At 41.1% G+C, this 14856-nt stretch overlaps 3 protein-coding genes across 3 annotated transcripts in view; 1 reads left to right on the plus strand and 2 right to left on the minus strand.

Moving 5' to 3' along the window:
* Window positions 1-5078: 5078 nt before the first annotated feature.
* LOC118737816 (protein SEC13 homolog) lies at window positions 5079-6340 on the minus strand. The gene is made up of 2 exons (XM_036468591.1): window positions 5931-6340; window positions 5079-5871 (listed from the first exon to the last, which is right to left on the minus strand). The coding sequence occupies exons 1-2, from the start codon at window positions 6218-6220 to the stop codon at window positions 5211-5213; spliced, it is 951 nt and encodes a 316-aa protein (XP_036324484.1). The 5' UTR covers window positions 6221-6340; the 3' UTR covers window positions 5079-5210.
* A 222-nt stretch (window positions 6341-6562) lies between these two features.
* LOC118737817 (DNA polymerase epsilon catalytic subunit 1) lies at window positions 6563-14165 on the plus strand. The gene is made up of 7 exons (XM_036468592.1): window positions 6563-6760; window positions 6820-6946; window positions 7023-8045; window positions 8104-8698; window positions 8768-11967; window positions 12197-13659; window positions 13795-14165. Exons 1-7 carry the CDS (start codon window positions 6684-6686, stop codon window positions 14093-14095), a joined length of 6786 nt encoding a protein of 2261 aa, XP_036324485.1. The 5' UTR covers window positions 6563-6683; the 3' UTR covers window positions 14096-14165.
* Window positions 14166-14184: 19 nt separating this feature from the next.
* LOC118737818 (ATP synthase-coupling factor 6, mitochondrial) overlaps window positions 14185-14856 on the minus strand; it is a 913-nt gene continuing 241 nt past the window's right edge. Inside the window, exons 2-3 of the mRNA XM_036468593.1 lie at window positions 14574-14725; window positions 14185-14508 (exon numbers count right to left, since the gene is read on the minus strand). Coding sequence (XP_036324486.1) covers window positions 14343-14508; window positions 14574-14725 — 318 coding nt within the window. The 3' untranslated portion in view covers window positions 14185-14342. The remainder of the gene's footprint in view (window positions 14509-14573; window positions 14726-14856) is intronic.

Raw genomic sequence — 14856 nt, forward strand, 5'->3', positions numbered from 1 at the left:
AAAAATCATGTCTCTAACCCTTGTCTAATCCGTGTCTAATCGTTACTACTTACTTACTTATTACGTAAGAATTAAATATAGACACTTAAAAGGAGTAAGGTTTTTTTTTTAATTTGAGTTGCGTCGTTATTGCGGAGGACCATCGATATGTATTAGTTACTAATTGTATTTCTGAAACGTAAAGGATCGTATGGATAGCCCCTTTTGAAACGAGAGCTGGCTGTTTACATTTGCTTTGTAACATTTATTCTTTGAACTTAGTCTGGCCCTTGAAAAGTTAGTATTTACTAAAACAGTAAACTAAAAAAATGTCATGTCTGAACTGCTTAAATATACATAAAATATGTGCAAATACCAAACGGAAATTTGCGTAATTTTTAATGGGAACGACTCGTGCGCAATAAACTCGTAGGTTTATTTATGAAATTTACCACAACTTGGCACGTTAATGTCATTAGGCAATGTATGTACATTATTTTCACAATTGCAAATTAACGCACGTGCAGAGTATTTGGTACATTAGGCGGCCTAAAAAATTATTCTTACCAAAAATAGAAAGGCCACATCTAAATAAAATTTTTCTTTCTTTAAGGAGTGACTTAGAACTTAATAAATGACCCCAGTAGATAATTTCAGGAGCTAAAAGTCCTTCCAAAAGGACTTTGTGAGTATCGAGAGGCTTTCCACTCTACATATCTTTCTACTTCCTTTTTGTATGAAGTGACAAAAATTTAAATGCCTCTGCTTTCGCTACTCATAGAAAGGCTTTTGTTGGACGTACTTCAGAAGTAGTTTTGGAGAAGTTTTTCTAAAGTAACAAAAATTATACTTCTTCAAGGTATGCATATATAAAATTTTGTTTGCAACTTAAAATTCATGTTGTAATTCATTTGTAATTCTAAATAATAGATATGTACGTACATACATATAAACTTATACATTCGCGTAAATTGCAAATAGGAAAAGCCCTTCTAGAAGGCACGCAGCGAAGAATCTTTTTTAACCTTTCTTAGGCAAACCTTTTAGAATGGCAGTACTTAAGGAGGTCTACCTATATTATCTTCTGTGACGTAACTAATTTAATGCTTTAATAGTAGTTTTAAAATTCTAAATATTAGGTTATGTGGCAAGCGAGCCAGATTTATAAGTAGCATAGCGATGAAACCATGTCCTCCAGTGAAACCGTGTCTGCTTTGGAAAAGCTGCAGATAGAAAGGGTCACCTTTCACTAGAGAAAAATGCGAAGCCCATCCCAACTGGGAATGGCATCACGCCTAGCGAAGACAGCAACAACGCATGAGTTGTTGGAGGGACTAGACATGCGTAAGCTCGAGGTAGAGGGCAGCAGATAGAGCGAGCTGAAGCTCTCAGACATATACGAGCCGGCGTAAAAATTATCAATCAACCCACCATAACTATAGTGCAGTTAAGCCTTCAGGACGCCTTGGCTGCTCGGCAGTGTTCATTAGGGAATTAATCTTGCATAATCTGGGCCATTGGATATCGTCCTTGCCGCCTTATATTTACCGGGAGACAATAAGAGCATTTACCTGATGGAGGTGCAGATGCTTATAAAATATTGCGAGAAGAAAGAACTCCTTATTATATGTAGGTTGCGATAAAAATGTGCACCATCAGGAATGGAGTAGACTTAAATTTACTGACGCGCTTAAAATGAACGTAGAGAACCTAGATCCTAAAATCAACACATTGTTTGGAGTTAAAAGGAAGGGTAAATAGACTCAACGATGCTATAAAAATACCTTTAATAGCAGCTGCCGTCTGACCAAACCCAAATTAATCATCTCTCTAGACTCAGAAAGGCGTACTTGGAGGACTATAGCACTAGTCTAACTGCATACAATAAATAAATAATAAATATGAATATCAAACGTTTCATAAGCCTTTGCGAGTGCTTTATAAATCCCCAGCAAATGATAAGGTAGAGACCCAAGCAGCAGTCAAGCTACCGCACGATACATACCACAAATGGTATGATAGAAAGAGCACGTCTACTACTCTACACATACATACTTTCCGTATTGTATTCATCCAGGTAATTTAGAGGACTGTACTGAGATTTATGCCAACCGCATGTAATTGAGGTATTGAAAGAAGTATCTTCTCGCGAACCAGAATCAGGGTAATTTGATTGGTACTAGGCTCTACGAATTATCTGGCTTATAATATGATGAAGACGATTTTGTTATAGCAATTATAGATATAAAGGATAGGCAGAGTCAGGCTCATTTGATCTGTACTAGGCTCCTGGAGTGGATGGAATTTATCTGGCTTTATAACAAGAGAACAAGAGGAGTTTATTTTGTTACACCAAATAAATCTGTGCTAAAAGTGGTGGAAAAAACTTTTGTCAATAGAATCAGAGGTCATACAATTTGAGAGTTAGTCCACTACACAGTATCCTATATGCTTAGGGGGCAGAAATCTAGAGTGCTTCTGATTGTGGAGCCTCTGTCTCTCCCTCGAAAGGCTCTCGGAAGCACCTTACGCTAGGCGGTATATTTGTAGGCACCGTAGCTGGATAGACTAGTTTTTAGAAACCAGAAGACAGAAAGAAGAAGAGTCCTATTGGGAATGAGAATTATAACTCTCGATGGCACCGAACCCAAGTCGGCACTGTTTCGGAAGTGAGTTATTTCGTGATCACACTTAATGCCAAATTCTGATGGAGGAAACATGTCGATAAGATGACATCCAGAGCCGCAAGAGAACTGATGGTATGCAAACGTATATCAGGAAAACATTGAGGCTGTCTGTGGCCCTCAGATACTCAAATGGATGTACATACATACATATATATATGATGATTATTAAGGCCACGATATCCTATGGAGGAGTATTCTGGGGCTCGAAAGACAACCTATACGACACTAAGTCTCAAAATTACCCAGTGGATAATTTCAGGAGCCTTCCACTCTACATTATTTTCTCCTTTTTTCCTTCTAAATTATCGGTCGGGTACAAAGTCTTACTTGTTGATTTATCAGAGGCGTAAAGGGCCACGATCGAGCTTTTTAATTAGGAAAGCTGGGGCCATGTAAATACTTAAAAATACTAGTTGCATCTCTTAATTTGGCACACAGATGGCTTAAAAACATCAGATGGCATCGGAGCCGACATCTTTAGACCAAGCTCGAAGATCTCAATTGGCATGAGTAAACTCCCAAGAAGGCCCACGCTATTAGTCTGTGAGCAGAGATTATAGGCGGTATTATCACTTGCGAAGCGAATGAATTTGGCGAAGCGAACGGTTTGGCGAAGCGAATGCACATGGATGTGGGCATTTGAAAGAACAACCTGAGTCTATCTTTTGCGGACAAAACATATTTTACCGTCAAAGAAAAAATGGTTGTAATTCAAAATAAATGCATACCGCTAGCTTAGTGTGAAAAGTTGCTAAGTCCACTTTTTACGAAAACTCATATTTTGATTGGGGAAGCAAGAGATATGCATGGTTTCGAATAGGATTAAGGTATTTGTTTTAATTTTGCTCCTTTATATTGAATGAAAGGCAAATTTGCTTAGTCCAAAAGATGCACCGAAAATCCGACAATGCCAAAAAATAAGAAATCTTTTAATAAAGATCGAATCCTGCTCATGCGTATGGAGTTTGGCTTTGCTTTAAATTCGCAAAATGTTGTATTCAAAGTTTTGTAAAGTTTTTATAAATGAACCTAGCAATTTTTCGCTCATCGCTAGCGATATATGTGACCTGGTCTACGGTAAGGGGGCTTAGGTGTCAAAAAATCAATTTTCACTTTTTGGTTGATTCGGATGGAAGATGAGATGCTTTTTCACGTGGTGAAAAGCAGAAAATCCTAACTTGCTTAGAAGTACAAAAACGTCACTTCTTCAGTGTTACTTTTTTAAATGTTCCACACTAGCAACTTACACGATGAACTATAATAATATTCCGACCAACAACAACACTTACTGGACCAACAACAACTATTTTTTTTTTGTATGTTATCGCATAACTTTGCATCACGTTAACCGATTTCTATAATCTTTTAAAGGGAAGATGTTACCTCAAAAGTTGTTGCTGTGATGGTAAATAAGCTCTATCTGCATATGCTATTTTGTTTGTCCGTGAAAGGTAGCCTTTAGTAGTTCTTTCAAATGCCCACGGATATATCAGCGGATGTATCGCAACGAAAACACACCACCCGACTGCGCAGGAGAAAAGAAAGTAGTAGAGAATAGGCGTTCCCACGACAGTCGGGTCTACGTAACCGGAACGACCTAGATTTATATGCATATACCTGGCCAAGGACAATCACTCCAACATCACTCCCCATAAACTCAACTAGATAGCGTCATTCAGAGAAGGTATTGAGGCTATACGGTGGAAGAAGATATGATAAGCTGTTTACCTCCAAAAAACCAATTAACAGGAAATTTTACAAGTGTCAATGTTATCTACAGAGCTCATATGTATGTATGTATGTATATGAATGTGATGCTGCGACAAGATAAAAGAAATACTTTGTGCGATTAGATTCCCTAATAGACTTAGGGCCTAGCCAGAAGCAGGAGTGCATAATATGTAAATATGTATGAAAATCTCTTATCGATAGTTACAAATTCAAAAAATAAATATTAATAAATGAATATTGCCGTTATTGCAGAGGACAATCGATATATTCCTATAAACTATTACACTTAATGAATTTTTTTAATAATGCTTAAAATAGGACCCTAGTTTTGAGAAATTCATGTTTGCGCGTTTTAAATTACACATCTATTTTTTTACAACGTTTTTATTTCATATTACGATACAATTGTGTCCATAGTAGACGACAAACTAAATTTCACAATTACTGAGCAAGTACAAAGGAAAGTAATAAACATAGGTTGTTATCAAGACATGTATGAATGTATGTTTACGTTAGTATTTGCATATAGATTCAAAGAACATAAACGTTAGTACGAGCTCCTTATGCTCAAGATTGACATTATCATCTTTAATTCAGAATATAACTTTTAATATTAATTTAAATCATAATTCTTTGACGAAGCGCAGTCCTAAGCAAATTGAAGTAGCAAACAGGGAACCGTTTAAGATATCTATTTTTTAATCTGTATTGATTTTTGTGTAGCAATAAATGTCCCAATTAGGTTTGCAATAAACATATTTGCGTTTGGTTTTATGCGCACTGTCGTAGATTTGTATAACTGTACATGCTATTCTATAGCGTACGCTGTTCGTTTTGTTGTGCATTTGAAGACGCCGCATCATCGTTAATACACATCCATTGGTTTTCGTTGTTCTCCTTCCACAGTGTCACCTTATTGTCCCCACCCGTAACTGCTAAAATGTTGCCTGTCATTGACCAGCTAACACTCCAAACCACGTCATCAAAAGTATGCAAAATTGTAGACGACCAGGTAGTTAGATCAGTGCTATTCCAAATAATTACATGGCGGTCCTGTGACGCAGAAGCTATTTGTGAACGAGCCAGCCCGATTGATGGCGCCCAAGCTACATCACGTACCCAGTCAGAGTGCCCCTCAAGTCGATTTTCTTCTACCCAGCGATCGGCATCTTCACGCCAAATTTTTACGCAATTATCACAACCAGCGCTGGCCAGACGCTTGACGGCAGTATTACGAGTAGAAGCACGTTGATCGAATGCCGGTTCTGGTACTGTTGACGAGCACCAAGAAATAGCATTGCAACCAATAGTATGCGCATTCGATATTTTCTTGCTGTCCCAAACACCATATTCGATGTTGCATGTTAGTATGGATATCGAACCATCCGAGCTTCCACATGCCAGTATTAGACCATATTCAGCGGGCGCAAAGGCGACAGAATTTACAGAAGAATCGTGATTGTTGTACTCGTAGCTGAAATTTATGTTTGTTGATGAATACACTCCCGAGAACTGGAATTTGTGAGTACTTACAATTTAGTCCAATCATTCGATGCACCTTCCTTCCACACGATAACCTTGCGATCGTATGAACAAGATGCCAGCAAATTGCCGAATTTGGGATGCGCCCAAGCTACTTGCCACACAGGCCCTTGGTGACCCTTGAGGTCAGCAACCAATATCTGATTGCCGTTTTTCACGTCGAAAACTTTTACAGAACCATCTGAAGAACAAGTAGCTAGGTGTAGGCCGTAGTAGTCCAAAACGGCATTGTGTATCATATCCTCGTGCCCGGTATCCACTGTATTAATTAAGCTAACCATTGCAATGGGATTTGTACGCTACAACTTTATCAAAATCTCCAAAAAATATTTTTTTTATCGGACAAGGCGGCTTCTCGGCTGAATCGCGTTTTGTTTGACGTGGAGCTATGTAAGGTGATGTCGGATCGTAAAAGAATTAGGTAAATAAATAAAAAAATTTAAACAACTCATTAAACCGCGACCAATACAAATTTAATGGCAGAAATAAGACTGCTGATTTTTTGAAAGTTATTTTCATTTTTGATATCCGTAAATACTTGTAGATTTTATTTTAAATAAAAACCTCTAGCTTTGGTAAAATATGGTACCGCTGCCGCACAGTCAGCTGACGGCTGCAATTTGCTGTTTTGACAAATCACAGCAACCCTGTGTATACTTCAAAACTTTTGCCGCCAAATCAATTGGCCACTAATTTTTTGCAAATACTACAAGTTTCTTTTTATAGAAAATTGTTGCAGAAATTATGGAGGAAGGTGGTGGATCCAGAGCAAAAGTGCTTCAAAACACAGGAAAGTTTACAACGGATACGCGCGCTGAAGGGTATGTGGTATATGTAAATATTCTGAAATTGCGAATTCTTACAAGCTTCTCCATCTCAGCGATGACTTCTTCAATGAGGCTGGATACCGGCAATCGCGAGAAAACGACAAAATCGATTCCAAATATGGATTTGACCGTATTAAGGATAGTATTGAGCGCACTGGATATCTCATAAATATGCACTCGGTAAGTACCTGGCCTTATATGAGTATAAACGAACATACATATGCAAAAGATACATAGACTCTCCTTATTTATATAGACCGAGATTTTAGATGAAGATCGCCGCTTAGTTGCTGCTTTGGATTTGTTTTTCATACAAATGGATGGCTCTCGTTTCAAGTGTACGGTTGCTTATAAACCATACCTATTGATCCGCCCAGAGGAAAAACAATCGCATGAAGTAGCACGTTTCTTGAGTCGCAAATACTCTGGCCAATTAGCTGGCGTAGAACATGTCAATAAAGAGGATCTCGATTTGCCCAACCACTTGATAGGCAAGCAGCAACATTTTTTGAAATTATCATTTCTAAACCAGACGGCTATGACCAAAGTTCGTCGAGAGTTAGCAGCGGCAGTACGACGCAATGTAGAGCGGGAGAAATCAAATACCTTTTATATGCAAATGCTTTCGTCATCTTTGGCTGGTACAAACTTTGGGGGTGATGGAGAAGTTAAGAAACAAATGGATTATATGGATCTCATCTTGGATATAAGAGAGCACGATGTGCCCTATCATGTGCGTGTGTCTATTGATTTAAGTATATTTTGCGGCCAGTGGTATAATATTCGTTGCCGTAGTGGTGGCTTAGAGTTGCCCATAATAACCCCTCGTCCTGACTTACTCGAGAGGCCAGAGCCAGTGGTTTTGGCTTTTGATATTGAAACCACAAAACTGCCGCTTAAATTTCCCGACGCGCAAACGGATCAAATTATGATGATTTCATATATGATTGATGGTCAAGGATATCTTATAACAAATCGCGAAATAATTTCCACGGATGTAGATGATTTTGAATACACGCCCAAACCAGAATTTGAGGGCCATTTTATTGTGTTTAATGAAGAGGATGAAATGCATTTGATTCAAAAATTTTTCGATCATATAATGGAGGTGCGACCACATATTGTTGTTACTTACAACGGCGACTTCTTCGATTGGCCATTTGTTGAAACACGTGCTGCTGTGTATGATTTGGATATGAAGCAAGAGATTGGTTTTTCCAAATTGAGAGATGGGTTCTATTTAAGCAGGCCGGCCATACACATGGATTGCCTGTGCTGGGTATGAGCGAAGAAAAATGTATTTCGCTTATATTTTACGGTTCATATTTTTCTTTCAGGTAAAACGTGACTCCTATCTACCGGTAGGTTCGCAGGGTCTCAAAGCGGTTGCCAAGGCCAAGTTGCGCTACGATCCAGTTGAGCTGGATCCAGAAGATATGTGTCGTATGGCTGTAGAGCAGCCGCAAGTTCTATCCAACTACTCGGTTTCCGATGCCGTGGCTACTTACTACTTGTATATGAAATATGTACATCCTTTCATCTTTGCGCTGAATACAATTATCCCTATGGAACCAGATGAAATCCTTCGCAAAGGTTCTGGTACGCTCTGTGAGACCTTACTTATGGTGCAAGCTTATCGAGCGAACATTGTCTATCCAAACAAACAACAAAACGAGCTAAACAAACTTTCCAATGAAGGACATGTTTTAGATTCTGAGACATACGTTGGTGGTCATGTAGAAGCATTAGAATCTGGCGTTTTCCGTGCCGATATACCATGCCGCTTCCGTCTCGATCCGAATATGGTCAATCAACTGAAAGATAATGTGACCAAAGTGTTGGTACATTCAATTGAAGTGGAGGAAGGTGTACCTATTGAACAAGTTACGAACTTAGATGAGATAAACAAAGAAATAACACAGGCATTGCAAGGCAAGATATACTAAATAAGTTTTTCAGGTTAATAAAATTATACTACATACATATTTGTTTATTGCTTAGGTCTCCACGATATTCCCAATCGTTTGGAGCAACCTGTCATCTACCATTTAGATGTTGGCGCTATGTATCCCAACATTATCTTGACCAACCGACTGCAACCATCCGCTATGGTAAGCGAGACCGACTGTGCTGCTTGCGATTTCAATAAGCCGGGAGCTAAATGTAAGCGCGTTATGGACTGGTTGTGGCGCGGAGAAATGTTACCTGCAACTAGAAATGAATTTCAACGTATACAACAACAGTTGGAGACCGAAAAATTTCCACCACTGTTCCCTGGTGGCCCGACACGTGCATTTCATGAACTATCGCGGGAAGACCAAGCGGCCTATGAGAAAAAACGTCTCAGCGACTATTGTCGCAAGGCTTACAAAAAGACGAAGATAACAAAATTGGAAACGCGCACATCAACCGTTTGTGAGAAGGAAAACAGCTTCTATGTGGACACCGTACGCGCTTTTCGCGACCGTCGTTACGAGTACAAAGGTCTGACAAAGGTGGCGAAGGCAGCGGTTAATGCGGCCCTTACATCTGGCGACGCAACAGAAATTAAAGCGGCAAAAGGCAGAGAGGTGCTTTATGACTCCTTGCAGCTGGCCCATAAATGTATTTTGAATTCATTCTATGGTTATGTTATGCGTCGTGGAGCGCGTTGGCATTCCATGCCAATGGCTGGCATTGTATGTTTAACTGGCTCGAATATAATCACAAAGGCTCGGGAGATAATCGAGCGCGTTGGACGCCCTCTAGAGTTGGATACAGATGGTATTTGGTGTATATTGCCAGGATCGTTCCCACAGGAATTTACGGTACATACAACGCACGAGAAGAAAAAGAAATTCAACATCTCTTATCCCAATGCGGTATTAAATACGATGGTGAAAGAGTACTTCACCAATGACCAATACCATGAACTAGTTAAACCCGCTCAGGGTGGCAAACCGCCAGAGTATGTGATACGCGAAGAGAATTCAATCTTCTTCGAAGTCGATGGCCCCTATTTGGCGATGGTGTTGCCTGCAGCTAAGGAAGAGGGCAAGAAATTGAAGAAGCGATATGCTGTGTTTAATTTTGATGGTTCACTTGCTGAACTAAAAGGATTTGAAGTGAAACGTCGTGGTGAATTGCAGTTAATTAAGAATTTTCAAAGTTCTGTTTTCGAGGCTTTTTTGGCGGGCAATACTTTAGAGGAATGCTATGCGTCCGTGGCAAAAGTTGCTGACTATTGGCTGGATGTGCTTTATAGCCGTGGCTCTAATTTACCAGACTCGGAACTTTTTGATTTGATCGCTGAGAATAAATCTATGTCCAAGAAGCTTGAGGACTATGGCGAACAGAAGAGTACTTCGATTTCAACAGCAAAGCGCTTAGCTGAATTTCTGGGCGATCAAATAGTGAAAGACGCAGGTCTAGCCTGCAAGTACATAATTTCGAAGAAGCCCGAAGGTGCACCAGTTACGGAACGTGCCATTCCACTAGCCATTTTCCAATCGGAACCCAATGTGCGCCGATACCATTTGCGTCGTTGGCTCAAAGACAATACAATGGGCGATGCTGATATACGTGATGTACTTGACTGGAACTACTACATTGAGCGTCTAGGTGGTACCATACAGAAGATCATCACTATTCCAGCAGCTCTTCAAGGCCTGCCAAATCCAGTACCCCGCGTACAACATCCAGATTGGCTTCACAAGAAGATACTCGAAAAGAACGATGTGCTCAAGCAGCGGCGCATTAACGAAATGTTTATGCCCAAAGCTAAAACTGCGCGTGAAATACGTGCCACAAGTGAAGTACCTGATATGGAGGATTTAGTGGCTAGTAACGGAGCTGAGGGTGCGCTAGGTGGACGGCCAGTTGTAACAAAACGAAAGCGCTTAAACTCTGGTGAATCGGATGAAAAGGAGGGTGAAAAAGAGAGCGCACCTGAGGCAACAACGTGGCGACAAGCGCTTGGTGCGCCACCTCCAGTTGGTACAACTCGCGCCAAAATCATCGAATGGGTGCGTTTTCAGAAGAAAAAATGGGCGTGGCAGCTGGAGCGGCGCCAACGTGTGCGGCAAGCCAATAAACGGCCACGCAATGAGCAAACTGTGGCACCACTAATGCCAAGCGCAAGGGATGGCGCCACAGCTACAGGCACAATCGGTGGTTTCTTAAGACGCGCACAACGTGCGCTCATCGACCATGTGTGGCATGTGCTCCAAATCGTATCAAATGATGATATGGGACATTTCACTGTATGGCTGATGATCGGCGATGAGTTACATCGCATAAAATTGACAGTACCGCGTATATTCTACGTGAATCAGCGTAACGTTGCGCCGCCCGAAGATGGTCAGTTGTGGAAGAAGGTGAATCGTATACTGCCACGCGCGCGACCCGTTTACAACCTATATCGGTATAGCGTGCCTGAGCAGGTATTCAAAGACAACTGCCTTGGAATGCTGGCTGACCTGGCTACACCGGACATCGAAGGGATATATGAGACACAAATGTCTTTAGAGTTCCGCGCTCTAATGGACATGGGGTGTATGTGCTCGGTTCAGCGTCAGGAGGCGCAACGTTTAGTTGCGCTAGCTACCAAGGACTTGGAGAGTTTCTCGATAGAGCAATTGGAGCAGCGCCTGCAAGGCCATATATATCTGAAAGGCGCTCAAGCCAAATTACGCAAAATATTCCTATACCAGCACAACACTCCCACAGCCAAAAAGGAAATTTGGGGACTATTTTTGCTGTCCAGCAGAAAGGCATTGATCTTTGCGCTGGATACAGTGCGCACCAATCAAATGCCAAATATGCGCACACTATATACGGCCGAACGCTTAGCGCTTATCAAGACGATGAAAGATGTTGCCGAAGTTGAGCGTTTGCCGCCCGAGGAGTTTACATTCGAGGTTCTCATCGAAGTAGATGTAAAGCAGATTTACCGGCATATACAGCGCGCGCTCACAGCTTATAAGGAGGAGAAACGCGGCCCTTCAATGTTGTATGTTCAAACGGCGACGGAGGCGCGCAAATTGAATTCGGCTATGCCTATTTTATTAGACTTTCCTCAGGCCCGTATACACATTACCGACGATGCTTCGCTTTTGTCTGGTCTGGATTGGCAACGCCAAGGTTCGCGTGCGCTAGTGCGGCATTTTTTGCATCTCAATAATGTGGTGGAGATGATGTTGGATCAGTGCCGTTACTTCCAGGTAAGGTAACAACTAAAACAAAATTGCTAGGTGGATGCCGTTTCAGTAAAATTAACTAAATTACGGTAAAAATAGTAAGTTTTTGATGCGAGAAAAATTATGTAATATATAAATACCTGCCAAATATCACGTATCCTATAACCATACCAAGAATGTGACGTATGTGCTCGCGTACATTCAATCTGAAATACCTAAGCTACCCTTAAATATGATTATCGCCTATTCTCAGGTCCCCATCGGCAACATGCCCCCTGACACGGTACTCTTTGGTGCTGACTTATTCTTTGCTCGCATTCTTCAGCGTAATAATTTCGTGCTCTGGTGGTCCACCACTACACGTCCAGATTTGGGCGGTCGTGAAGCCGATGACAGTCGACTGTTGGCCGAGTTCGAGGATAGCATTACTGTTGTACAGAATCGGCCTGGATTCTATAATGATGTGTGTGTTGAGCTAGCGCTGGACAGCTTAGCTGTAAGTGCACTGCTCCAATCGAACCGCATACAGGAATTGGAGGGTGCCAGCTCGGCAGTAACTTTTGACGTCATACCACAGGCTTCTTTGGAAGAGATGATTGGTACAGTGCCAGCCGCGACGCTGCCAAGTTACGATGAAACGGCGCTCTGCTCGGCTGCTTTTAGGGTACTGCGGCATATGGTTAATGGTTGGTTGCGCGAAGTGGCGCTGCATCAGAACATTTTCGCTGATTTCCAATTAATACACTTCTATCGCTGGGTGCGTTCATCAAATGCGCTATTATACGATCCGGCTCTACGGCGTACATTGAATAATTTAATGCGCAAAATGTTCTTGCGAATTATAGCTGAATTTAAGCGACTGGGTGCCACAATCATTTATGCCGACTTCAATCGCATCATACTCAGTTCAGGCAAGAAGACTGTGTCGGATGCATTGGGTTATGTTGAGTACGTGGTGCAGAGTTTGCGCAATAAGGAACTCTTCCATTCTATACAGCTTTCGTATGAGCAATGTTGGAATTTTGTACTTTGGCTGGATCAAGCTAACTATGCCGGTATACGCGGCCAATTACCACCAGGCGTAACTAGTGACACTGTCTTGTGTAGTGTAGACGATGATGACGAAGAGGGCAAAAAGTCAAATAAAACCACGGAAAACAAAAGTGGTGAGAATGATGAAGATCAAGATGAAGATGACATCGAGGAAATTGAGCGACCGGAAGAAACTGATGAAAACGGTTCCGCCAATGGAGAAAGTGAGCAGCAACTCTCTCTGGAACTTAATTGGACTATCGGCGAACATTTGCCCGAAGAGAATGCATGTCGCGATAAATTTGAGACGCTACTTACATTATTCATGCAATCGCTGGCAGAGGGCAAGAACACTCGGCAAGCTATAAAGGACATATCTCACCCGGCATTTGATTTCGTGTCCAAACTGCATAAAAATTATGGTAAGGGACGGCCAAGTCCTGGTTTGGATTTAACACGAACGCTGGTGAAGGCGTTGAGTGTTGATAAAGGACTGGCCGAAGAGGTTAACGGCTTGCGAAGAAACATGTTGCGACTTGTAGGCATGGGCGAATTCTCCGATCTCGCTGAGTGGAAAGACCCTAGTGACACCTACACCATCGCAGAGGTGATTTGCAAAGCATGCAATCACTGTCGCGATCTGGATTTGTGCAAAGACAAACATCGCGCAATGAAGGATGGCATGTAAGTGAATTTCGCCTTTAGTTTAACGATTTTTTTTGTGATATTTATCGTCTACGCCTGCATACATACATGTCTAAAATTTAAATTCTACGCTGTCCATGTGATATATAATAAAATACTTTTCCTTCCCTACAGACCAGTTTGGTTGTGTGCCCAGTGCTTTGTTGCCTATGAGAATGAGGAAATCGAAATGCGCATTATCGATGTGGTACAACGTAAAGAAATGTCCTACGTATTACAAGATCTGCGATGCATACGTTGTAACGAAATCAAACGTGAAAACCTCGCAGAGTTCTGCACCTGTGCTGGCGAGTTTGCTCCGCTTATAAGTGGCCAAGAAATCAATAGGCTGTTGCGCACTTTTCGGCGTGTAGCGGAATTTCACAAAATGCAGTTGCTGCAGGAGACTGTGGAGCAGATTATTGCAACGAAATAATATATACTATACTAGTTCTGCTATAAGTATGGGTGACTTTTTAAAGATATTAAATTATAGTTATATTTTACAATAGTTTTTTATTTTATTTTTTCTAGGTGTTATTTTTTTGGTTTTAAAACCATAAAGAATTAAATTGTTTACCGCATAAGAATACGCGAAAACATCAAGATGCAACCGCAGCAACCAGTCGGGGCAGCATTTTGCATGACATTCAAAGATTAGCTTCCTCTGACCTTTTCTAAATCTAAATGTTTTGAGTGATGGAATCGATTTTGACTTCAGGGAACTTGAATTCGGGGAATTTGGTCATATCGACTTTACCATCACCACCGTATTGCTTTGCAACGCGTTCCAATTCGTTCTTCAGCTCGCGTTCGGTGTCGGGAGTAGGATCAACTAGTTTGCCACCACTAAATGAGGAAAAATAAGGTACTCATTTAATATTTAATATTTCTTTGGTAAGTGCTTCGCCTACCTGCTGCGCTTCTTGTATTCACGCACTTTATCCAAGAAGAGCTGCTGGATGGGATCTGAGACCTTGTTAAGCGCTGGTGCCATAATACCAATATTACGACGTGCCTCAGTGCGGAGCACACGTACGCTGGACAGGATCGATTGCGACAACATCTGAAATGATTAGTAATATTCTTTAGTTAGTGTTATGATATATTTCTTTAAATTTAAAACAAAGCGTTACTGTTGGAAGAGTAACCTAAAAAAGGGGTTATGTAATGCCAACTTCGAAGGTGCGCATATTT

This window comes from Rhagoletis pomonella, unplaced genomic scaffold (genome assembly GCF_013731165.1).
Source record: "Rhagoletis pomonella isolate Grant_MI unplaced genomic scaffold, Rhpom_1.0 Rhpom_scaffold_00004, whole genome shotgun sequence".
NCBI lineage: Eukaryota > Metazoa > Arthropoda > Insecta > Diptera > Tephritidae > Rhagoletis > Rhagoletis pomonella.

Bases quoted from the DNA above. Each gene is read 5' to 3' on its own strand.
- LOC118737816 (XM_036468591.1), bottom strand. From the start codon at position 6,220: ATGGTTAGCTTAATTAATACAGTGGATACCGGGCACGAGGATATGATA. The intron at 5,872-5,930 runs GTAAGTACTCAC...CATAAATTTCAG, and splicing joins TCGAATGATTGGACTAAATT to CTACGAGTACAACAATCACG.
- LOC118737817 (XM_036468592.1), top strand. From the start codon at position 6,684: ATGGAGGAAGGTGGTGGATCCAGAGCAAAAGTGCTTCAAAACACAGGA. The intron at 8,699-8,767 runs GCAAGATATACT...TTTATTGCTTAG, and splicing joins AATAACACAGGCATTGCAAG to GTCTCCACGATATTCCCAAT. The intron at 11,968-12,196 runs GTAAGGTAACAA...GCCTATTCTCAG, and splicing joins ATCAGTGCCGTTACTTCCAG to GTCCCCATCGGCAACATGCC.